Source organism: Myodes glareolus, chromosome 1, assembly GCF_982192425.1.
Source record: "Myodes glareolus chromosome 1, mMyoGla1.1, whole genome shotgun sequence".
NCBI lineage: Eukaryota > Metazoa > Chordata > Mammalia > Rodentia > Cricetidae > Myodes > Myodes glareolus.
Genome location: NC_142026.1, coordinates 33,024,341 through 33,050,143, shown reverse-complemented (window position 1 = coordinate 33,050,143; position 25,803 = coordinate 33,024,341). Strand labels below are relative to the sequence as shown.

Here is a 25,803-nt window from a genome sequence, read left to right as displayed (position 1 = left end):
GCTCCTCCAGCTGTGCCCTGCACCTGAGCTCCCATCTGACAGTTCTCACATAGCATCTCAGGCCTGTCGGCAAAAATCCAACCATGACTTAAACAGGAAAGGGTAGGAAGTGAGGGAAAATGACCAGATCCAGCCCCTTTCCTGCAGCCTCACTGCCCATCAGGGCTCCCCAGCCTTACCAGAACCTGTCAGAACCTCCTGGGATTCTAGGGGACAGGGGACACACTGGCTTCAGTATCCATTCCATATCGAATGCTAGGACCACCTCTTCTTACCTCTAGATTTTTATTCTTTTCTGTCCTGAAACTTGTAACTTGTGATCCTCTGTCTCAGCCTCCCAAGTGCTGGGGCCACCACACCTAGCCTAATAACCATTCCTCTGTCTCTCTGTCTGTCTGTCTATCATCTATCTGTCTGTCTGTCTGTCTGTCTGTGTACCGATCTACCTACCTACTTACCTATGTTCTCTCCCTCATGTTTTTGAGACAGGGTCTCATCACTGTTTATGTAGACCAGAGTGGCTTCCAAACGACCACATAATCCCAGTATAGCCTAAACTATGGGTGATCCTCCTGCCTCTGCCTCCTGAGTGGTAGGATCAGAGCACAGCAATGTCTCACTATGTGGCAGTTGATACTGGTATGTTTAAGGTTTTCTAATAAAGTCATCTGGAAAAAAACCCCTTTATCTTTTAATAAACAATTTTAAAAGCTTCCTCCAATTCTAAAATGTGGTTTGTGTTAGGATTTTTTCCTGCCTCGGAGACAACTCTCCAGTGCCTTGAGGCCAAAGGATCAAGGGATGTGTCCGATGCACGGCTGCCGCCTCATGTGAAAGAGACTTGTTAATCAGGCAAGCAGACAGAGGTGGCGGTGGACACAGCAAGCGGGGTGGGCAGCACAGGGCATTGCTCTGCAGGTGTCAAGGCCTCGGCAAAGGGAGAGCAGCACATGCGTATTAGAGATGTACAGAGCCTACCTTCTGGACTTGGTAGATCTATAGCGAAGGGCAAAGAGGAAAGGGGGAGAAATAGAAAAGGCAGTTAAAATTGCAGGAGCGGTTCAGAGAGCTTCAGCAACAACTAGAAATATGAACGAATGCTATACTGCAGGAAAAACAAAGATTGCTGATTAAATATGAAGAAAAAGCGAATTAAGTCACACTTCTTCACTCCTTCTGTGCTGTTCTAGATGACGGCTGGGGGTCGCTCCACACCAGTGTCTGCAGAGCCCACTGGTACCTAAGGCAGAGTGTGCATGGCCTATTGCCACACCGGGAAATAGGAATTAAAGACAGAGATGGGGACCAGCAGGGAAGAAGACACAGAGGGAGTCTTGGAGTATGGAGGGGCATGAGAGGGAAATGGCGGGGGATTCCAATCAAAGTGCATCACACACACACATACACACACAAAACTGTCAAAGAGCAAACATTAAATTACCTTTAAAAGGAAAACGGCTTTTCTTACTACTAAAGGTTTAACCAGAAAACCGTCCAATTTTAAGTAGGAAATTGAACAGTCAGATTCAGAAACGATTAATAGAGGCTTTATCATCCTGGTTCGTGCAGATTTATAGGAAATAGCAAGAGCATTCCGGCAAAATGCTGCAGTCATGGGAATGTGCTGACATACAAGAGGGGCTTCCTCTTCCAACAGAGAGGTTTTCATCAGGACCTTCTCTCAATTTCACAGTCACCGCTAAGAAGTAGATGCTTGCGGTCATTGGACAAGCCACGGGTTGCATTGGGCCTTGTTAAGGACGCGGGCCTAGAAATTTAGCACTTGTTTTCAGACAAGAAAGTGCAGGTAACATTCAACTATAATTAACACAGCATCTCAAACCAAAATGGTTACCCAGTCAGGGACACTAAGAGAGACATTATTTCCTGTCAGTGCAAACTCCCCTGTGATGTTCAAGGATTCCTGTGATTTGCCCAAGAATGCCGATATATTAGTCTCATCCGGTAAGCCCATTAAAAAGGAGTCCAGATCCACTCAGTCAGCCCCAAAGCACAGTTCAAGGATGCTACTGTTGGCTCTTGCCATCTGCACCAGACAGGAGTTGTTACCAGGGAGACCTAGAGCGCCCTGGGTCTGGATATAGCTCACTGTTCTGACTTGGGGGCAGACCTGTACCCCAACACTGCTGTCTTTCTCACATTGGTCTTTGCACACTCTGCAAACTCTCCTGGGGGACCCCGACCCTGGGCACCAGCTTGAGGCCTCCTCAGCTCATCCAGGCTGCCTCAGCTCTGACCCCTTCCTGTGGGAAAATCACTCCTGATCAGCAGCAGCATGTACAGAAGAAAGCAAGGATCGCGTTTCCCAGTTTTATAACAAAATACCAGCCCTACTGGCTAACCACTAGCCGTCCAAAGCAGATTCATTTCTCCTTAATCAACAACTTAAAATGCCAGTGCCCTGGGCTATCAGATGGTATGAGCTCAAGTTGGGCTCGCTGCTTCTAATAATAGCCAAGACTGAAAAGACAGGCGGAGGGGGCAGTCTGCGAAGCAGCTGAGGCGGCAGGCTGCAAGCCTGGGCTGTTAGCTGCTCTCATCCTTCTCCGTAGACTTGTCCGCTGACACTTGTGCATACGCACATTGCTTCTCTTCCTGACCACAAACGTCAGCTCTGGCTGACAAATTCTGCCACAAAGGCATCAATGAGGAGATAGTTGATGTTCAAGGCCAAATATCTTTCTGCTCAAAAAAATAAAGTCGTAAGGACTCAGCCAATTTCCTCGTCACTGTGGATGCTGCCATACTCACAGCGAACTCTGCCCAGGGCTTCTCACCCAAGACTTTGTAGAAGATTTTTATGTAACTGTGCATAGGCACCAATCAACACTACCCATCAGTAAGAACAGACGCGTGTACACATACTCTAACTCACTTTCGCCTTGATCTCTGTAGGAATTTTACATCTAGGTGAAAGTCACTCACGACACCGAGCTCACTAACAGGTACGAGCACAATGTGGAGTCAGCTCACAGCCTCACTGCATCCCACGGCCCTGAGTCCTTGGTTTGTCTCTGGTAAGAGTTGAAACCAACAGCCGTGAGGCACGTCATGCACTAGAAGATCAGTGGGACAGAAAGTGCAATGAACCCCTTGGAACAAGCGGCAGCCAAACTCCCTGGGGATCTCTGTGAACTGCTGGAGTTGGGAGGGACTCAGGGGTGGAGTGAGTGAGTGAGTGCCTAGCATACAGGAGGTCCCGGGTTCGATCCTCACTACCACCCAAAGTAGGGGAGAGAGAGAGAGAGAGAGAGAGAGAGAGAGAGAGAGAAATGAAGAAGAAGGAGGAGGAAGAGGAGGAGGAGGAAGAGGAAGGAAGGAAGGAAGGAAGGAAGGAAGGAAGGAAGGAAGGAAGGAAGGAAGGAAGGAAGGAAGGAAGGAAAGAATAATTAACACAAAAAACCCAGGACCGCCTATTTTTTTTATTTTAAAAGGACAAACCTGTTTATAAAAGAGACAGATATATGCTGGATGGATACCAACCCCTGCTTCTTCAGAGAACTAAGAAAAAAATTATTAAACATACACACACACACACACACACACACGTACCAACTTCTAAATAGAAGGGAAGACAGTGAGCCACCTTCCAATACTGGTTAAATTCTCTGCTTATAGCTTAGCATACAGGAGAAGCTTGTCAAGGTTACTTCCTGATCGCCACAGAAGAGGGTGAGGTCCCCTCATGGTGGTGACTGCCCTGTCCCACCTGCCTTCCCACTATTATGCCTTTTGCTGAGCCATTAGGCTGGGGTTCCCGGCACTGCGTGGCCACCCACACACCGTCTGGAAGTTTCCTTCCCCAAATCAAGTCTGGCCACAGCCCTCTTCTGCTGGCATATTTCTTTCTAGGGTGGCAAAGTTCCCGGGCAGGGAGGGACAGTTAACATCACAGTCTGGTGGTCCAGCTGTCCCTATAGAGTACATGACAGGCGTGGGCCTGCTTGGGAAGGTGGAGGACTCTGGGAAAGGTGAATTTCCATCCGAAGCCGCACAGTGGTGAACCTCGGCTGGGCTCCGTGAGCAGAACCAGAGCCTGCAGAAGAAGGGACCACTCCAGCAGCCCTGACTACTCATGCATTCCAGCCATCCTAATGGGCAAACCTTGTAGTGGGGGGCTGGAGCAGATGCTCCCCGATGGGTTCATTCCCTGAGTGGGCAAGGCTGGGGGAAAGCCAGCTCCCTAACATAGTTAAAGAGCCCATATGCTGGCTGTTGGCTTTAAAAACAGCAGATAGGAGCTGGGCGGTGGTGGCGCACACCTTTAATCCCAGCACTCGGGAGGCAGAGGCAGGCGGATCTCTGTGAGTTTGAGGCCAGTCAGGTCTACAAGAGCTAGTTCCAGGACAGGCTCCAAAGCTACAGAGAAACCCTGTCTTGATAAAATCAAAACAAACAATAACAACAAAATACAGATAAGATGAAGGGGTGTGGGCGCCTATGACCACCCTGGTCCCCTACAGTGCATTTGTTCCCATGGCTACTTATCCACAATACTCACCTGTTCTTTGGGGACAATTTTTTTTAAGTGAAAGACTCTGGTCAATTAAATTTAAAAAAAAAATTACTCTGTTCTTTTCTGGTTCTAACTGAGAGAATCCAGGTCCAGTTCTCTCCAGCCCTTCGAAGTCAGAAAACTGGCCTGGAACCTCACTACTACTGAAAGGCAAGCTCACAGGCTTCCTCTCAGGCCCCCAGGTTGGGCAAGCATGCCTGGCATCCACGCTATGCACACTCCGGGCCAACCCGGAACAAACCACAGGGGCACACACACACATTCCAAGCAGGAGTGATACAAAGGGCACAGTGAAGGGAGCAGGTGCTCTGACTTCATGGTCCTAGCACACCTCAGAGAAAGAGCCAACCGCAAGCCCCCCCCCCCCCAGCCTCCATTACCTCCTTCTGCTGCCGCTCCAGCTCCTTCATGCGGATCTCTCGAGCTTCAGCGCGGGCAGCACGCTTCGCTGCAAGCCTGGCCTCCGCCTGAAATAGACCCAGAAACCTTATTAGAGAACAGACCAGGCACCTTCCGGGTACATAGTTAATGACACTGTGCAGAGAAAATCTTGTTTAGGGCTTAACAAGCACACAGTGGCAATTCACAGATGCTCTCCAGAGGCAGGGTTTTCTGGAGCGGGATGAATGGTCGCTGTGAGCCCAGGAGCTCCTCCTCTGTTATCAGTTAGCTGCGGGTCCACCGAAGTCCAAAAACTTCACACGGAAATTTTCAGAAACAAATAATTCCTATGTTTTTAAAAACGTGCAGAGCTGATTAAATGCATGCACCGTTTTGTTCTGTCTTGCTCAAACTTTGAGTCCCTTTGTCCGGAGTTTGCACGTCTGTTGGTCACCACCACACCCACTCTGGCAACAGCCAGCTCTTGTGTTGGGGTCACCCCCATTTCACTTAGCAAAGCCCCCAAAGCACAGGAGTGGTGATTCTGACAGCTTACACATGACCAAGAAGAGCCTAGAAAGACTTCCTTTGAGTAAAGGGGTGAAAGTTCCTGACTCAGAGAGGAAAGAAAAATCCTATGCTAAGATCGCCAAGGTCTACAGAATTGTTAATGTCTTACTGTGCCCAGTTTAGAAATAGTTATGTCGTAGGTATGCATGCAGGAGAAACACAGTCCAACAGAGTTTGGCATCACCAAGGACAGGAGGGTGATCGTTGAATCCTCACTAAATGCCAGGTGGACACTATTTTAGGTCTCGTGGCAGAGCCAGGCAGCCCTGCAAAGTCCCAGTTTGGTGTCCTCACTGAGAGATCCACTCTGAGACTCCTGCCCAGTCCCTCTTGGCCTCCCCTCATACCCTACGAATCCCCTCCCCTCTGCGGCGAGGGGAGTTCAGGTTCTCCCAAGGCGACCAAGGGCACCGTGGAGGGCTCTGGATAGTAGAGTCAGTCTTTGCATTAAAAGCTCTTCCTCTGACAATCTTTAAGCCCCCGGCAGATCAGCCATCAGAACACAGCTGACTATGCCAACCAAGGGGTTACAGATGGCATTTTGACCCGGCTGCATGACTACAGACCATGTGAATACTCTTATCTCATGCAACCCGGAAGCCAGGGAGGTAAAAGGCAGAATGTTCCAAAATGCAGGCTCTCTTGTGACAAGCCCCGCCTTCTTGGCAGGTAAGTTCCCTTGAACAGTCAATAATTCTTCCACCCACAGTTCTGGATTTTGTAATATCTCACTGTTCCCTGGCTCATTTTAATACAGCACTTTCGGGATCCAGAGAGCTGTTGGGGCCAGCCAGGAGCAAGAGCCCAAGCACATTTGGCTTTCCGAGCTGCGTACTCCCACTAGGAGATATAGGAGATAGGTCCTAATGGCCGACCTGAATACCACCTCCCTGGTATTCACACACACACACACACACACACACACACGACAGAAGACAAACTGACCCTTCCTCAGTTGTGGACTATTACTTTAATTAGGTAAAGATGTATTACATTATTACATCAGTTCATGTTGTGGAATATTTAACTATGTGAAGGCATGTTACATTTGTTTATGCTTTATTTGTTTAATTGTATAAAGATGTGTTGCTGTTTTACCTCGCCTGCCTAAGGCACCTGATCGATCTAATAAAAAGTCAAACAGTCAATAGCTAGGCAGTAATGGGATAGGCAGGGCTGGCAGGCAGAGAGAATAAATAGGAGGAGGAATCTATGGTAGAAAAGAGAATGAAGGAGAAAGAGGGAGACTCCTGGGACCAGCCAGACATGGAGGAAGCAGGAAAGTAGGACGTACAGACTGAAAGAAAGGTAAAAAGTCCTGAGGCAAAATGTAGATGAAGAGAAACGGGTTAAATAAAGTTATAAGAGCTAGCAAGAAAAGAGTCTAGGCTAACGCCAACATTCATAACTAATATTAAATCTCTGTGTCTTTATTTGGAAGCTGGTTGGTGGCCCAAAAGAAAGCCTGTTCTCCTTTTCATTTTTTCACTTTTGATTTGCTATCTACATAGCCAAGGCCAGCCTCAAATTCACCATCATCCTGCCTCAGTCCTCCTACCTTCTGCCATGCTAGGATTTCAGGTGCTCATCACCATGCCTGCCCCTGCTTTCTTCCAATTCTAATGTAAGTTAACTACTAGGCTGAATCACAAGGGGTTTCCTTTCAGCTTCCAAGGACTCCCAGGACTCAATTCCATAACAGATTTTGCTTGTGTGGTCCCTTAGTAGTCCAAGACCACATCTTTCAAATCAAAGGGCACCCAATACAACAAGCTGGGGTTGGGGCTGGGGCTGGAGCTGGAGGTGGGGCACAGAGGTGAAGTGTTGCCCCATCATGGTTGTAATCAGAACAATCACATGTCCTAATGGGTACTAGTCTGTAAGGATAACCTAGGGCTGGAGGGGAAGGGTCAAGAAGGCTCTTTACATTCAGGACCTACCCTTGGGTGAGGAGGCACACGGTCCTGGGCCTGTGGGTTCCTTTCTAAGAAAGCAGAGACTAGGCAAGAGTTTTGACAACTGTATTAGTCCATAGGCTTGGACAAGGAGGAACAGGTAAGGGTTTGTGGAAAGAGCAAGAAGAAAGATTCACCAGATGGGGCAGAAGGAGAGAGGACTATAGTTGACCGAATTCTAGAAAGGCCTACCATTCTAGGAGGGTCCCCAGAATTCTGCTGCCCCTGCCTGGATGAATGCCCTGTATGTTGGCACCTGTAGTCTCCTCCCCTTGAGCACGTATGTGGGGAGCTGTAAACATGATACTGTCATTCCTGTCACTACATAACATTAGACGGCAGATGAAGGGCTTTCATCAGCTGACCTTAAGTTGATCAAAAAGAACATGCTTGGTGGTCTTCAATGAGGCCTCTAAGAGGGTTTAGGGAAATCTTTTGCTGGTCTTCAGAAAGCTGGATGCCATACAAGAGAGGCCTGTGAGGGGATCCCAAGAGCTGTGAATAGCCCTCAGGTGACAGCCAGTAGGAAGAGGGGCCACCATCCTAGGACCTCCAAGAAAGTTAAGGTTCTGGAACCACAAATGAGCTCAGAAGCACAGAAGGACCTAGCCTGGCTAACTGCTGTTGACGGCCTGTTAGACCTGAGCATAGGTCCCAGCAAAGCGAGGCCCACACACCTGACCCTAGAGCTGCAACGTCACAGATGAACGCTGTTCAAAGTATCTTTGAGTATTTATTAGACACCAACAGATGACCTTGCTTCTGAGATGACATTTGTCCTTCCTTGTTGTCCTCCAAGTTGGAGATGTTGGGTACCTCACACACATTCCATGCCAGGATGCCTGGCTAGTCCCTCATCCCTTCTGAATTAATTCTTGGCACTGGGCCTTGGACCTAAATGGGGTCCACACACTTGAGCTTGTAGAACCTGTCACAGAGTCTCCCCTTGGGACACAGTTCTCACTGTGGTCCATTTTAGCCTAACATATTCTGTCCTTGAGGGCAGTAGTGCTGAAAACCCAGATAGCTACCAGTCCCGCCCTGAGAAGTCTAGGCATGGGCTAGACATGAATGAAGACTGTTAAGTGCCAGCTATTCCTGATATCAGGATTTAGAAGATTAGTTTGTAATTCAATACAGCTTCAGGTCCTTGTAAGCTCCACCATTCACGACACCCACGGCTCTTACATCGGTCACATGACTTGTGGGGAGACAGAGCCTCACAGTAGAGGAAGTGATGGCAATCATCTTGTTTCCTGGAACCTGCCCAACCAAACAACAGTAGACAGAGGAGCCGAACACTGACACAGATCCAAGCCCTTCCCGTGACTGTGCATGCATTCATGAGACAAATCCTACACTCAGTGGAGCTTGCGCTAGCTTTGATGGTTTGAAAGAACTAGCCAGTGCTCTGGTGGCATGCTTCCTCCTCTTCAGACACGCTGCCAGGAACAGCAACACGCAGACAGGAGTTGGAGGATGATGGTCGTGCATAGGGTCCCTGCGAAGTCACCAGGGATGGCTGGATGTGACCAAGCTGTGAAATGAACTGACGTACAAAGCAGCCAAGGTCCACCATGTGGCACTCAGGCTCAAGGTTCATTCCCTGTGCACAGTGCAAAGCCCAGGCCTGTCCTCGATGTGCCAACTGTCCAGGTGGTTCTTGAGGTCAGTTGCCTTGGGCGGGTACGCCAGGGGTACACTTTCCTGGACAGCTGCTTTGCTAAATACAAAACCATTGCGTGAGGTCACAGGCAGATTTGAAATTCTCCAAGTACATCCTTACGCTTGCTGCACTTAGCTGGTGGAGGACTAGGGACAGTTTCCTGAGGAGCACCTGCTACCTCTCCTCCAGAGGCCTGGTCCACCAGGGCCTCACAAGCCCCCTGTATGCTGGTGCTTGCCTAAGAGCAGGGACATTCCTATATGGGAATACATGGATGCCCTGGGATATTTGACCTTTTTCAGTAGATAGGAGGTGGGGAAGGAAGTTGGGGAGGGGGGACCAAACCCCAAACCTATGCTCAGTGATGTCGGAAAGCAAACACAGTTCTGTTGGTTGCTCTAGAAACTGTCCAGGTGTAGGCCCACCTTGGCTCCTCCTCTTGGTTCATGAGCAGGGCACTGAGGTAGGGGCTGTCGGGAACAGGCTCCTGTGACAGCCACAGGCTCGCTAGCTTCCTCCTCTATTCCCATAGCTACTGGCTCAGGATGCATTTCCTCCCCGCTGCTATGGTCCACGGCTGGAGCTCCCCTAGCTGCTGTGGGCCCAGGCCCGGGATTCTATAAGCAGCTTTTATAGGCTGGGCTTTTAAATAGAGGCACTCCTTGGGGTGGAACAGTCGGAAATGTCCCATAGATCACAAAAGTTGCCTACGACAATTCCACAGAGCTGATCCTGACTCCAGGTTCCCTTTACGCCCCATAAATCATATTCAAACCCAAGGGTACGCCTACCTGAATGAGACATGCAATCCAAGAACACATCCACCCTAGTGACACATACAATCCATGGATACACCCATCATGAGTGAGACACACACATCCAATTACACACCCACTCTGGGTAAGAAGGATTGCAAGGAGAGCTGCTGAGAAGCACAAGTCTGACCCAGTGCCTCTTGTTTCCCACCTACTGTCCACAGTGTCACCCTTACAGGGGTCCCTTGGCCAAGTGTCCAGTTTGCCAGCTACAGAAATAATTTCTATTGAAATTCCTTTTGTGGGTCATAGAGTCATACGTGTGACAGCCCCAAAGACAGGCTGGCAAAGGCTTCAGAGAGCTGTTTGAGAAGTCAGTGGGATGCCTTGCCTATCACTAAAGTATGCACTGGGGTGTCACTGAGTAACCTCCCTGGCCCACATAACTGTTCCTGAAGTTGCTGCCTGGAGTCCTTCTAGCCACAAAGACTAGACATGTGATTTGCAGAGTGTGCTCAGACAAGGCGGGTCTGTGGGGAGCCCACCCCTCACCTTCAGGGAGTCCTTCAACACCCAGGCTCTGCTCTTGCCAGTCCTGGGCCTTTCCTGGCACTCATGCCTAGCAGGCAAAGTATGCATGTCAGACCCTCTCACCCTAGGTCCCACACCAAAGTGTCCCAGAAGTCGACAGAGAAACTGGAAAGATTTCACATATGGGTCAGAGCTCTAAGGAAGTTCTTGAGAAAGGGGATTGAGACAGTTTTGGTCTCAGGTCACTTCCTCCACCAGACTGAGGAAGCCTTGGGCCTACAAAGCCAGTTCCCACCCCTGCATCCACAGGCAGACTCAGTGGACAGGGTCCATACGTAGCTCAGTCTTGCAACGCACCTGGAAGTGGGATGCAACATTCTCTCACTTTCCAGAACTCCAAGAGGGCCGACAGAGAGACCTCTGAGTTTGCAGAGAGACAGATGAGGAGCCCCAGGGACACCACTACCTCCCTGGTCTGCCCCCTCAGATGCCACCTGGAAATGATGCCCCATGGGGCTGCTTAGATGTAAAGATGCCGCGAATGGGAGGAAGTGTCCATGCTAACGATAGATTTACCGAAGCCTCGAGGCTTTGGAACTGAGCAGAAGCGGTGGTATTTTCATCAGGGCATATTTCATCATCATGACATCACTAATCTAAGCCATTTCAGAGAACTTCCAAGGATGCCAAGTTCCCTCGTGTGAGTGTAACATGAGTACCATGCTGCTGAGGTCAAAAGTAGCAAAAAAAAAAAGAAAGCTGCCTTTGTTTAGAGGGAGGCAGAGGCCTCTGTCCTGGTGTGATCCATTCCCGAGAGAAGGAACAGAGATCTGATGCGGGAGCTTGGAACTCCTAGTGTGCGTCCACCCACACCCATGTTAGCATGGCTGACACACACATGGTGGTTTCCAGACTGGGGTGGAGGTTGCGGAGGGACAGAATCCCTTTCCTGAGTTGCCTTGGTTACAGGAAGTAGCAACAGCTACCAACTTTTGTTTCTACGGAAACCCCCACAGCTTATATTCGGCAGATTCTAAAAACAGTCTGCTATTGAGTGCAGTCGAGGGAATGCACGGTGGAACAGGAAAGGGCAGGCACTAGCTGGGCACCTCTGCAACAGTGCCCACGCCTGGCCTCTGTTCCATGGACCCACTGCCCATGTCCCTTGGCTACAATGTATCTCATCCCATGCTTTAAAGAAGTGTTATCTTTCCAAAACCCTTCGAGCGATCTGTCCCAGGAGCAAGGGAATTGTTCTTTATGGCTGTAACTATGAGTCAGGACACAGTGAGGCTACTGCTGTCAGTGCAGGGGCGCACTGGGGATGCTGAGGAATCACAGCCTTCAGGGTGAGGCCAAGGTGATCAGTCAGTCATCTTGCTTTCTGACAGGACCACGTCGGGAAGAGCTTGTCATTGTCTACTCAGGCAGACTGCAAGAGCAAGGTGGGATTTATAGAGACCAAACACACACACAGTACGCAGTTCAAACTACATCACTACCCGGCGAATGATGTCAGAATGGAGAGTGAGGGAAATGCTCCAGGTGTGGCAACGCACGCCCCTAACAGCAGCTCTGGGGGGTTGAGTCAAATGGATTAAGAGTTCAAGGCCCAGTCTGGGCTAGGTGTGATCCTGTCTCAAAAAACAAGAAAACAAGAGCAGAATGGAAGTTTGAGGAGAGTATATATACCAGGCTCTGCTCAGTACTTCCTCAAGGGCCAGAGGCCACCTTAGAATGGCTGACCACAGACAGCAAGATTAAGTACGGCGTTAGGGGTCTCAGTAAGACACACCCAAGTCAGTCTGCATCTACAGAGATGAGGTCAGCCCCAGATCTACGGAAACATCTAACATCCTGAAGTGGGTATTTCTCTATCAAGCACACAGTACTACAAACTATGTTTAGTAATTCCTTGTGTGTGTGTGTGTGTGTGTGTGTGTGTGTGTGTGTGTGTGTAAACCAAAGGTAACCTTCAGTGTCTTCTTCAATCACTATGTTTTAATATAGGGTCTCTCACTGAGCCTGGAGCTCACCAGTTTGACCAGACGAGCCGGCTGGCAAGCTCCAGGGACCCTTCCCAGCACTGGTATTACAAGTGTGACATGCCAAAATTTTACTTGGATATAGGGACTCCAAACTCAGGCCCTTGTGCTTGGGCTATAAGCACTTTACTGTGTCCCTGCGCACAGTTTGATGACACTCAGCCACAGTGGCCACACCTGCTCTGGTGGGTCTCAGAGTTCACAAAATCAAAGGGGTCTAGGTTCCCCAGCACCATGGAAGGGATGTAGGGCATGGAATTAAAGGCTGATGTTCAACTTCTTTTGTATACTTTCTTTAAAAAAAAAAAACCACTATCAAAATTAACTGAGATGGTTATCTAAAATGATCTGTCAATGAAGAATCAGTTACTTTATTGCTCCTAGCTAGACCCACAGACTCCAAGGAGGTGCTACACTGCTCTGTGCTAGAGGGACAATGAATAGTCCCAGGGATGCTCAAGGCTGAGTTGAGAATTCTCATGGGAGCAGAGTTCCCAGGGGGAGCGGGGGGGGGGGGGGGGGAGGGAGGCTGCAGATCTGGCCTCGAGTGTGAGATCTGCCACAGTTCTAGGAAACAGCTTGGTAACTGAGTTACAAACATCTTCTCCACCTCAGAATAAGTACTAGGCTACACCGTCTCTAAGAGAAACAGGGTCTTCAGGACCAGGATGCTTGCCTAACACACATGACATCCTAGGTCATACCTGGTACCAGAGGGAGTTGAGGACAATTCATACCACACTGGCAACCCCAAAGCCAAAACTGAGGACTTGCAGGGCTGACAGATGAGGACCACTTCACTTCAGGAACCTCGTCTGGGCTCCGTTCCCTCACCTCTGTCTGTTCCAGTCTAGACTGTTCCCTGACATCCACTCCTAAGGTTTCCCCAGTTGTTGACACTGTTCTTTCTAAGAATAAGCCTGAAAACTGCAGACCCCAGACACAGAACAGCTTGTAACAACTTGTGGCAGAATTCTGCCCACCAGGCAAAACAGCTGCGGTCTTAGTCAAGTTAGCTGTGCCTGCCTGTGAGATCCAGCTGAGAGTTGACATTCCTTAATGGGGAGGGGGTAGGAGAGCCACTGGAGATTCCTACCTCTCCTTCCGGGTGCGTGTGTGCAGTTTTGTCTTAATTGCATGTGGTTGGGGGTGGGGGTGGGGTTGGGAGGGTGGTCTCAGAAGGTACTAGACAGCGTAGGCCAGAGAAGGTTAATCTAAAGGGGCTCCACCTATGTGGCATTGGAGAAGCCATGGTTCATGCTGGGTAGGCAAAAAGACTTTCCAAGGTATCTGCTTTGGAGTCAGCCAAATTCCTTCATCTCTACAAGTAAGCCAAATAAATTCTTTGGTTTTCAAGGTTGAACATCAGTGAGATTGGTACTTTGATTTGTGGATGGGACCTTGGAGGGAAGGTTGTTTACACCTCCTTAGGCAGGGAATTCTCACATCACAACCCTTCTCGGATTCAATCAACATTACTGGAAACAACCTTGGAAGAAGTCACATTTTTCTAATTCAATGGCCCTGTCAATCTGGGAGGAGGTGGAGATCGTGCCACACAAGCTACAAGCTAAAGGTTTGAATCACAGTGGTGTGTGACAGGCATAGGCTTGGAGTGTAAGTGCTTGCGGGCATGAGCAGAGGCCCCAAGTTCAAGCCCATAAGACTCATGGGTAACATCGAAAATGTCGGCATACCTTGAAGAAGAGAAAAGCAGAGGTTTCTACCAATCTTCCATTTCCACTCTTCTCTGTCTTATTTAGAAAAATTAAGTCGACTCAACATTCTCTCATGTGAAAATTACCAGACACAGAAAAGGGTAGTAAGTTGGGTGTGGTATCACATGCCCGTAATCCCAGCATTTCATTTCAGAGTCAGAAGTGGGAGGGTCAGGAAACCAGACCAGTGTCAGCTGCCTGAGACCTGTGTCAAAACGGAGAGTGTGGGGTGCGGGGGTACCGGAGTGATGACACCCCAGGGCTGTCGGGAGATGCTTATGGCTGAAGTGAGAGGAACTGCGGTGGAGGCAGCTGGCTGCATATTTGATCCCTGCCAGGAGGGCCTGAGGTGGCGCCACAGTCAGCTGAGTTCCAAGTAAGCTAACCTGGGGTCTGAATGTTTCCCCACTTGTCCGTGGGGGTTCAGCAAGACTTTCAGGGCCCCATTTGCTCTCTATCTGTAAATCAGAGATAACTGTCTAGTCCTATGAGGTAATGGCTGACGTCATCCACACAAACCTCGCCAGGCTGATTCAGCAGCGCCCTGGTAAATTTAGCTACCCTGACTGCTTAGGAAGTGTCTTCTGTGACAGTTACTGATGGGGGGGGGGGGGTGCGTGAACACAGTTCACACCAAGTTCAGCAGCGCAAGACAAACACCGTGGCCCAAGGGATTACACTGAGGGAGGGTGAACTCCCGTCCACACCTCACACCCACTCCTAACCCTGCTTCCTCTAGAAAAATCTTCCTGTCTCCCCCCCACTACACACACACACACACACACACACACACACACACACACTGCCTTGCCACACACATGGATCAGGACCAACATTGTGGGCCAAATGCGGTGACCTTTACCTGCAGTGCAACCCCAGCACTCAAGAGGTGAAATAGGAGAACCACAACTGTGCGGAAAAGTCTGGCTCGCCCATGTACTAAAAACCCATGCCCAAAACAGTAAAACAAAATACAAACGGTGGGTCAGCAAGATGGTCCAGTGCGTAGAGACACTTGGCATGAAAGCCCGGAGACACGAGTTCAATTCCTGGAACCACGTGAAGGTAGAAGCCAAGACTAACTTTATAAAGTTGTCCTCTGGCCTCTATACATCTGCTGTGGCACACACACCCATTCCCCTCCAACAAAATAATAATAAAAATTACACACACACGTACATACACACACAGAGCTGGGGAGAGAGATAACTCTCCGGTTACAGGCACTTGTTGACAAACCTTGAGGACTAGAGTTCAGATCCCAGCACCCACATTAGGCTGGCAGGGTGAGGAGACCCTAACAATCATTGTAACTACAGCTCCAAGGGATCTGAGCTCCTCTTCTGACATTCTTTATTTATGTGTGCAATGCACACACCCATACATGTATAAAAAGTAAAAATACATTAAAAAAAAAGAAACTGCTACTTTGAAGAAAAAAGACAAGTGAGGGCATTAAAAAGAAACTCTCCTTCCAGTAACTTAAGGTGAGTTACTTCTTTATTATAAAGTGGCCATACTTTAGATCCAAGGGATCTAAAAATCTTAAGATTAAAGATTAAAGATCTTAAGGTAGAATGCACAGTAGCACGGCTGGGCGTGGCTTAGTTGGTTTTTGGCGCTGTCTCTACCTTTATTGGTGGCTCTGGAATTTACCCCTGAGGCAGGTAACTGTGGCAGTGGTTAGCAATCACTTGGCAATTCTGAATTAATTCTAGGGTGTATTCACATTAATGTTTGACCTAATTTGGGAGAAGGAAGTCAATCCACGCAACTATATCTACTGTCCCAATACCGTAAGTCCATCCTAAGAAAGAAAGCCTCCTTTAAAACAAAAACTGGAACTGGCGGACTCCAGTTCAAGCAGTCAGGTACTAAAGGCACTCCCCGACCACCATAACACACACCCTCTCTCTCGCACCCCCCCCCCTTCCCGAAACTGCAAGGAAAGGCCTCTGTGCTCTAAGGTTAATCCTTTAAATTGAGTGGAATTTTGGGAACTGTGGCATCTGAGTAACCAGTCACAAACAGCTCCTCTGGTCTGAGTCACAGCTGTCCCTGCGGTTCATTGCCTTTTGAAGAGCAAATACGTGGTACCAAGGCCTGGCCCGGTTCTGCCCGACTAACTGACTAGGAATCTCACTCTAAGCAGGTTACATGCCAGTCAGTCAACTGTGCTGAGACTTGGCCACCACAAGCAACCCAATTTCCTGCTCTCCTTGGGAGTAGGCGGTGACGGAACCCTAAGCCTTCTGCAGTTTGCAAAGGAGGCGTCCGTTATGTGAGCTGTTATGCTAAACAGAAACTAACCTGGAGTAACAGGGAAATTTCGTCTCCGCTGTCTCCCAAGCATACTATAAGTAAAGATATTTGCTTCCATCGTAGTTCCTGACCTTTCTTACTGCATTTTGGGGTCTCCTGTACTGGGAAAGTTTGATATTGGAGCTGATATTGGGAATGGCCTGGTAGCCATGGCCTCTGACAGGGATGAGCCTGGCTCCAGCAGTGACAGGGAGCAGCTGACCTGTGTGGTCAGCAAGTAGGACCAGGGCAGGTGACCCAGACCTGCTGCAGGGTTTTCAAGGTCCCTATGCTTCCCAAGCCAGGAAGCAGATGAAGTCAGTGTTTCAGAGCCAACCTACATCTGCCTGCAGTGGTGGCTGAGAGGGGCCTTTCCGGGGGGGGGGGGGGGAGAGGAAGAAAGAGAGAAAGAGAACGCGTGTTTGGGACACACACACACACACACACACACACACACACACACGTAATAAGTCAGGCTACAAAACAAAACAAATGGCTTCAGATCTACAACTCAAAAGAACTTACAATTTCTTAGGTCTATTTCAGGTCTATTGTTTTGTTTCATTTATTTATTTGTTTCTTTATTTATTTATCTATCTTTACTCGGGGAAACAACACACTGAAAATGTCAGTCGATACCCCCAGTTCCCAAACCTGGGGGTTGAGATATAGGTTTCCCCTGACAGGGGCTCTATTGTGACACAATGTCACATACACAGTTCATGTTCGAGAACCCTGTGAATGAGTCACAAAACAAAGCAAAAAAACTCCTAGTGTTTTAAGTAAGTTTATGCTTTTTATGGAGGGCTGCATTCATAGACAGCCTGCCTGTGGACCACGCCTGGTAGGGCCAACTTCTACCCTTCTATCAAAAGGTACGGACTGGCTCCTTTCAGGGTCAGTGCTCATCCATGTGTTACGGAAGTATAAGAATGCCAGTTTGGGGCTAGAGAGATGGCGTGGTGGTTGAGAGCACTGTACCCGGAGTTCAATTTCCAGCATCTGCATGGTGGCTTGCATCTGTCTATAACTCTAGTTCGGGGGATCTGAAGCCCTCTTCTGGAGCCAGCCATCCATGCAGCCATAAAGAAAACTTTAAGAGTTTTCTGTTTAGAAACAGAGTCTGTCTATGCCCAGGCTGGACTAGAACTGGAGTTCTTTCTGACCCAGCCTCTGAGTGTCAGCATTGCAGGCATCCAGGTCTGCACCGCACTCTCTGCTCCAATCTTGTTTGTCACAGCTCTCTCTGGACTGAGGGGGGCTCACCTTCTCTCTGTTTCCTTTTGTCTTCTCAAAACCATTTAATCCAGCCCTTGCCCACCGGGAGAGCCTTGCTCCTAAGAGCCAGAGGCACTAACTACAGAACACAAAAACCATTCTGTAATGGTCACTGCTGGTCTCCAGTTACATGCTCAACCCAGGGTCCGAGGCAGCTGGGTGGCCCCCCTTCTAACACACCGGCCATTGTCATGCCCCTACACACTTCCTTCCCAACAGGCCATTAGCCTCATAAACAGGGGCCACATTTTGTTTCTTTTTCTGTGTTCTCCTGTACAAAGTTTCTGCTACTGTTTTGTAAACCTCTTAAAGAGTCATAATTTCCTCCTAGAATATTCTAGGACCAAATATGTTCCAGAATTCAGCACTGTTAGATTTTAGTGGGGTAAGAGGAGTCATTGACCATTTTTTTTTTTTTGGTTAGGTAGCAGTCCTCCATCAAATGCCTGGAAGGGGCTTTTGAGCGATGCATGAAGGTTACATTACATTAAGGAGCGATAGAAAGACTAAAAATAGGCTCGCCTAGGACAGGGCAGGGCTCACTGCTAGATGAATTCTGCCGTAATCTTACATATAAACATTCACTCACTCTTTAGTGCTCTGTGTTTCCTGGATTCTGGAAGGGAGGGTGGGCCTCGATCAGACCAATGAGCACTTGGAAGAGGACCTGGTTCCAGCGTCCTCCTGCTGGGCAGTATCTTGCCTGGGTGCCAGACAGGCTCTAAGTATTGAGTAGCTGGGAGTTGGTGGGGGAGTCCCCAGCTCTTGGGCCTTTCCCTGCCTTCCTTACATGCTGTTCTCTGTGTTTAGCTGTTTATTCTTCTCTTTGCCCAGGACTCTGGCACTTGGTTCCTGTACGTTAGCACAAGCCCAGGGCTGACTTCCTCCCCATTCTTGCCTTCTATGGTGTGCCTCGGCCTCTTTTCTGAAACCACCGTCTCAGAAGCTTTCCCTCCTCCCTGATCTCAAGACTGGCCTGAAGAGGGTTCCAAAGTGGCCCTGCAGGTTCCCTCCCTAGGCCCACAGTTGACAGACTAGCTTCAAAAAACCAAATTACTGACAAAACTTCAGTGTGGAGGAGGGTGGGGGGAGGGATACTAAGACACGCGAACAGGACAGTCCTCAGCAAGGACCTGACTTTTCCAGTCTATCACTGATATCAAAATTTACACCTTCCCAGTCAAACAAAGCAGCCTCATTGTGAGTATCCCACAGACAATGCAGGATTAGCTCCTACCTGGTGAATGAGTTACTGGGACTCACAAAAACCTGACCAAGGGGGAACCTTGGATCTTCTTATTTCTCTAGTACTAACTCCATAAAAATACATTGTTTCAAAGAGTACCTTTAGCTTTTAAACATTCCTATTCATAAGCAACCATAGCAATGGGGGAGGTGGGAAGGTGGTGGCCTGAAAGCCCAGCAGTGGAGAGTTGAGACGGGAGGATCTGGGAGTTTAAAACTAGTTTGGGTTAGGTAGTCTGCTCCGGTCTCAACTCCCAGCCCCCAAGCTAAAAACCATAAGCTACAGGCGGGAACCTAAGATTCCCAATTCGCTGGTTCCCAATTTTAAGGCCAAACTACTCCTTTCCCACCACAAGTTAAGTTCGGTAAGGGAAACACCAGAGATTGACACCCGCCAAAGTGGATTTAGGTTCCTGGATCCTTGAGGGAGGTGTTCCTAAGGTCAAGAGCCTGCAAACCCTCCAAGTCACTCCAGGGAAGCTGGTGCCTCCGGATGAGGGCCCAGTTCCTGGGTGCTGTGCTTTGTAAAATACCAAACTCGCAGTTCCGTGTGAAACGCTACACCACACTCAGATCTCAGATCTCGGTTGGATCCAGGCCAGAGCCAGTCAGCTGGGCAGAGTCTGCCTAGAGACCATCACCAGGGGCGGAGGGTAAGACCACGCTCCTTTTCGTCCTTGAGAGAGGCGCTGGGACGCAAAACTTTTCAGAGCGCCACCTGCAGATATCTTGTTCTCGGCCAACCACCTGTCCTCAGGATTTTCTAACGACTCTGGCAAAGCCCACCCGCCTCTGTTCCAGCAGGATCCCAGCCGCCGAGGGGGGTCACTGCCCTTGACCATAGAGCCTTCAGGGGGACACAGCTCTGCGGGGGGAGGGGGACACTGACAGGCACAGGACTGAACCGCGTGTTCCTCTTACCAGTCTCTGCGCTTCTGGGCTCAGACAGTCAATTTCCTGGTTCTGTGTGCCCGCCGGGCTGGTCATCTTGCCGGACTACAGACCAACTTCCCACCCGTGAGTTCGCGCCGCAGACCCGCTCAGTCGGAGGGCTCTCAGAGAAGCCACATTTCCGGATCCAGGACAGCCGTCCAGGCAGAGGCAGAACTCGCGATGATCCCCGCGGCGCACACGAAACCCGGACAGCCGGCTTCTTGGTTCCCCAGCTGGGGTGCGGCCGGTAGGGCGGGGCGCAGGTGGCCCCGGGCCGGGGGTGGGGGTGGCAAGAGAGGAGCCCCGGGCACACTCCGCCCGTTCCCCGCCTAACTCCGCCCCCACGCCCCACCCACCCTGTGCCCGCCACTCCTTCCTTCCCAGCCCCTTTCCCGCGCTCTTTCCAGGGAGGTTTGCCCCTTCCTCCCCAGACCCACCCACCGGGGGGTCCGTCTGCCTTTCACGCTCCTTCCACGCGTCCACATCCTCCCCCTTCAGCCGTTCGCTTCACCCACAACCCACGAGGGCACTTTCAACCCAAGCGCTCCTTCCATGAGGTCCACCCGAATCCGCCCACCAGGGACCCCCACGCTCCTCCTCCACGGTCCCGCCCATGCTCCTCCCTTTGCTCTGCCTCAGAACCTCCGGATCCGCCTTCCTCCCCACTCAGATTGCTCCTGACTAGTCGGCTGCGGTGCCATCAATTACCACCCAGTCCCTGTGGCTGACAAGAGAAAGGCGGAGGGGAATGACCCTAGGGACTCCACCCGCAACCACGCCCTGGCTGTCCCACGGCTGAGTCAGCCTGGGAGACTAGCCCAGGCCTTGGGAAGGGCGCCTTCCCTTAGGACACGCGTGGCTTGAGCTAGAACCACAGCGCACCAGCCTCTGCCCAAGCGTAGCTGCCCCCGCTGCAGTGGTCTTTTGAGCTGGTTCAACCTTGGGAACCACAGAGCTACCGTCCCTTACAATCAGGACAGAAGAGAGCATCAGCCCCTGGTGACAGTCGCTATCCCGAAGATTCGGTGTCTGGAGCCCGCATCTGCGCTATTCAGTCTTTGGTGCTGTTCTGACGGGCTGCGGCGAGAAACTGGTCTCCACGCAGGACACTGACCCAACTCCTAGCACACGTCTTCCACGTCCACTGGGCGGGAGTACCGCTGACTTAAAATTAACATCACGAGGGCAAGTAACCATAAGATTCCAATTTTGTACCCTATGGACTGAAGCAACCCAAAGGAAACTGCACGGATTTTGCCCTAAACCGATCCCGGCTGCGTTATCTCCCCACAGCCCACGCAGCAGACCTGGGTGAAGTGTTTTCTCCACCCTAAAAGACCTTCTTTAGGCTCAAAAGAAAAGCAACAGGAACCCTCGGCCTGTTTTTCTTTTCTGAAGTCACCAGAAAGATTCTGGAGAAGTCAGGGTCACATCTGAGTTTTATGGCTCCCTATTCTCAACCTGGCTGACAAATTTCTTGGTAACAATGAATACATGTGTGCACTGGCCTATGCGTGTGGATCAGCATTCTGACACCACGTCTCTGGGCAGTGCTTCTGGTGGGCCCAGAGAAGATGGTTTCTGAAAGCAGAAGAACTTGGCCGGAAAGGATGAAGAGAGAGCAGAAAACGTGGTTTAGGGATGAAGGGGCGTGTTTTATGGACAAAGGGGGCGTGGCTTATGTATGAAGGGGTGTGGCTTTGGGAAAAAGTGCAAGTTGAAAGACATCGCACTGAACTTTGATGAAGCATCTCAGATTGGGAAAGCTTCCTGCGAAAGAGAGGACTGACTTCCAGCAAGTGTCTCAATATAACATTTTGCAAACACCAGTTTAAAGTTCTTGATTCTACAAAGTTCAAATAATTGGAAAGAATAGTTTTAGATAGCATTGTAATGGCAAAGGTTGGTGGTATTTATGTGGGGTACACTACTAGGTCTAACTTTACAGGTGAGAGTGGGGGCCAGTTAATAACAGAGTCCTGCTAGTGTATTCTGATCTAGATAGGCAGATAGATTCTAAGCTGGGACACCCACACCATTGTAGCCCAGGGGCAGGCATTGTTTGTTTTGCCTGTCCCCAGACAATACCTGAAGACATTGGTTGCTGACATCGGGAGCATTTCTCCAGCCCCCAAGATATCCACTGGCTTCTAACAAGCTCATAAGCAAACTTCTTTGTCCAGGAGTCCAGCAAAGAAACACAGAACACTGTGTCCTTGCTGCCCCCAAATCCTCTGGCAAGAACCTCACCCACCCATTGCTGCCTCCTCTGCCACTGCAGAGAGGAAGCTGGGCCATAAGTTAAGATGGCTGAGGATTGGACTGAGCCAGTGAGGTGAGGCAGACCTAAGAAGGGGAAAATCTGCAAGCCCCGCCCTTGCACCCCTCCTCAAAGCTATGGGAGGGAGTCAGGTGGTGAGACTCCTAGGCTCAAGGAATACCACCAGCCGTAGAACTGCAGTGCACACACGAGACACGTGGCTCCGCAGAGTGCGGCATGTTATGGCAGCTGCCACCCCAACACCCTGCTCTCTTAGAAAGGAGGGTGCCATATTTTGACTTAGGTGAGCCCATCCTGCCTTGACTGGTGGCTGTAAGCAGTTCCCAGCTCCAAAAGTGTGGAAGTCCATATGGAAGTCCATATGCCACTACCCTTGGTGGTGGCATTTAAATCTAAATTCTAGGGCCTAGCCTGGCTGTACATGCTTGTAATCTACTTGGGAGGTAAAGGCAGGAGGACTGAGAGTTGAAAGCCTTCCTTGGCTTTTTATATCAAGTTTGAAGCTGGCCTTGGCAAACTGAAATGTCAAATAAAAAAAAAAAAAGAGGACCCCACCCAGTACTAGTGCCACAGAAGCAAGCAGATCTCTGAGTTCTAGGCCACCGTGGTCTATACAGCAAGTTTCAAGACAGTCAGAGCTGCAGAGTTTGATTCTGCCTCCAAAAAAAAAAAAAAAAAAAAAAAAAAAAGTAAATAAATCAAATCAACCTATGTTCTAATAAAGTACAGAGGCTCAAAGTTGTCTTCCAATAATTTGATGCCCTTCCTTTAGCCTCTCTATCTTGCAAGGTCACAGTGAGGGTAATGAATGTGAAGGGAATCTACTAACTTCTGGATGGGGTGTGGGGGGGGTGGTGAACGAGAGTGACACTCAGTAGAATGGGATGTGTACCTCAACACAAAATTTTCACCCCAGTAGAAGTGTCTTAGCAGAACAATAGAAAAGCTTTTGTCTTGAAGAAACTCAAGTCACCTAAAGACATGAACACATCCAACGAGGAGCCCCCGGACACCTTTGAAAGCCCGAGAGGAGCCTCATCCACTGGGCTGGCAAGCTGGTGGTATCAAAGGTCTTTTTCTTTTCTTTTCTAAGATAGTCTCATATAGCTGAGGTTGTCCTCAAACTCTGGATTCTCCTGTTCCCCCCACCTCCAGAGTGCGGGGGTTACAGGGATGTGCCTCCATGCCCTGGGGTTTTATATAAAGAGCTGTGAGGTGTGTGATTCAATTCAGTTTTCTCCTTTTGGAAAACATGATCGAAGGCCAGCCATTCCTAACAAGCTAGCTTTGCAGTTGCACCTCTTTCCATATGGCCACGCACTAACCCGTGAGCTCACAGATTTGCTGACACTATTTAAACACTGGATCTCTTTCTGTGAGCACACAGTGACTTTGGGAAAGATCTGTCTCTACCAGCTTATAGTGTGTGTGTGTGTGTGTGTGTGTGTGTGTGTGGTATGTGGTGTGTATGTGTGTGTGTGGTGTGTGTGTATGTGTCTAGTGTGTGTGGTATGTGTATGTAGTGTGTGTGGTGTCTGTGTGGTGTAGTGTGTGGTGTGTGTGTATGTGTCTAGTATGTGCGTTGTGTGTATTTAATGTGTGGTATGTGTGTATTTGGTGGATGTATGTGTGTCTGGTATGTGTGGTACATATATATGTGTATGTGTGTTGTGGTGTATGTGTGTATGTAGTATATGTGAGGGGGTTGGTATGTGTGTGTGGTGGGTGTGTCCTCTGTGATCTCTTAAAGGAAAGCCTAGAGGCTCAACATCAGTTCTCAGGTGTACAAGATCATGCCCAGGAGCCCAATTTTAAAAGGGACTCCTGAGAAAGGAACAAAAGGTAAATACAATGGCCTGCATTGTTGAAGGACCGTAAGGATCACAGCACACTAACCAGCTCAGCCACAGAGTGAGCCAGACTGGGGCTCCACCCAAGCCCAGTTTACTCTGTCTCCCTGGCATCTGTTGTTAGGCTCACCAGCTTTGCCTTCCTCTGTGGTTTTGGCTGTAGGGTGACCACAGAAAGCAGAGGCAGAGGGAAGGCAGAGTGGCTCTCAGTCTCCCCATTAATCAGGTAGCCAACATGAAATCATTTCTCTCCATCACACCCTAATGCTTGTTTTTTCAGAAATGAATTGGCAGCCCCATGGATGATGGACAACAGGGTAAACACCTCTAATGGCTTGCACACACAATGTGCTCACATGTACGCTCTTACTTCATTTGAATCCTTAGACAATTGCCTAAAAACCATAGTTGTGATCATATGTTATGGAAACTGTGGTTCAGGACATCACCCAGGCTTTGTATGGCACCTTCTGTTTACAAAACACTTGACACACACACTAAGGCCCACAAAGTGTTTGACTGGTCCACAGACATGTTGGAGGAGGGGAGCCAGCCCCTAAACATCTTTTCATGGTACATGTCCAGAGGTGCTCCCTACCACACACCCATAGGTCCTCACTTGGGAGGAGGCAGTCACGAGACTCAGGGAGCCCTTGGACTGTCTCTCTGGGCTTAACCTGGACTAGTAGCCCTGGAGGAAGCACAGCTTAGAAAAAGCACTGGAGAAACCAGGATTATCAATCATGCGGGCCTGTTTTCTTCCAGTGAAGGAAATGAATGATGTCTGATCACTTGGAGTACCAGAGTGAGAAAGAAATCAATCAACTTGGTGATTCTCAGCCTATTCTCAGCCTCCACCTGAATCCCCCCAATATCCCGAGCATTACTGAGGCCCCAACCCTTCAGTGAATAGAACACATTCCTCAGAAAGAGGTCCCAGGTCCTTTGCATCCTTCACCAATAGAATCTCCCCTTGTACTTATCACAGACTTTCCCTCTAGGCTCTAGCCCCGAGTTCTGTTTATCAGCCAATAGAATCCCTTCTTATAGTAAAGTTCACAGGTCACAAGGTCAGTCTCACTCAGTGCCTTCTTCACCTCTCATGGACGTGTGACACTCTCCCTCACCCGCCACCGCTAGTTGTGAGGCTTGTCAGGAGATGGGGTCCCCCAACATAACCCCACTACCCATCTAAGGCCATTGGCATGGCAGTGAACATACCGAGGTCCAGGATGGAATCTCCCATGAATATCAGAGGCCTTACTTGGAGTATCACTGAATGGGAGAGTGGGATCATCCGACTCATTGTCTGGGAAGAGTGGTATCCCAAGCCAGCACCCAGCACAAGCTACAGTCCTGGACACCTCCAGCAGAGAGCTGATCCTGGAACCTGAGAGCTGGAAGACAACAGCAAGCTGGTTGCTACTGTGCCAACCAACTCCTGGGCTGGGCTTCATGCCAGAGTCCCCTCATTCTCAAGCTGCCCTGTGCTCAGCCCCTCCCCTATCAGGCTGCAATGGATAGTTCAGTAATGGCTTCATGTTCTCATTGTTTGGGACAGATGGACACTTCATACATGATAAATGGGTGGACAGAGGCACAAAAGGATGGTTCTCCTAATAAAAGGGAGACTTTTCATAGGTTATCATGAACTCTTTGGTTTTTTCCTTTCTTCTTCTTCTTTGTGTTTTAGAGACAGGGTTTCTCTGTGTAACAGGCTAGCCTGGAACTCACTTTGCAGACCAGGCTGGTGTTGA

General features: G+C 49.5%; 1 protein-coding gene across 44 annotated transcripts in view; it reads right to left on the bottom strand.

The window, feature by feature from the left end:
* Positions 1-25,803, bottom strand: part of Lrrfip1 (LRR binding FLII interacting protein 1) — a 128,059-nt gene that overhangs the window by 55,044 nt on the left and 47,212 nt on the right. For 20 of the 44 annotated variants that reach the window (XM_087905412.1, XM_087905425.1, XM_087905418.1 and 17 more), the window contains exons 2-3: positions 4,918-5,004; positions 979-996 (exon numbers count right to left, since the gene is read on the bottom strand). In XM_087905412.1, coding sequence (XP_087761538.1) covers positions 979-996; positions 4,918-5,004 — 105 coding nt within the window. Of the gene's footprint in view, positions 1-978; positions 997-4,917; positions 5,005-19,903; positions 20,236-25,803 lie in introns of those variants that run through there. The other 24 variants (XM_087905436.1, XM_087905447.1, XM_087905433.1 and 21 more) reach the window with 8 other exon arrangements.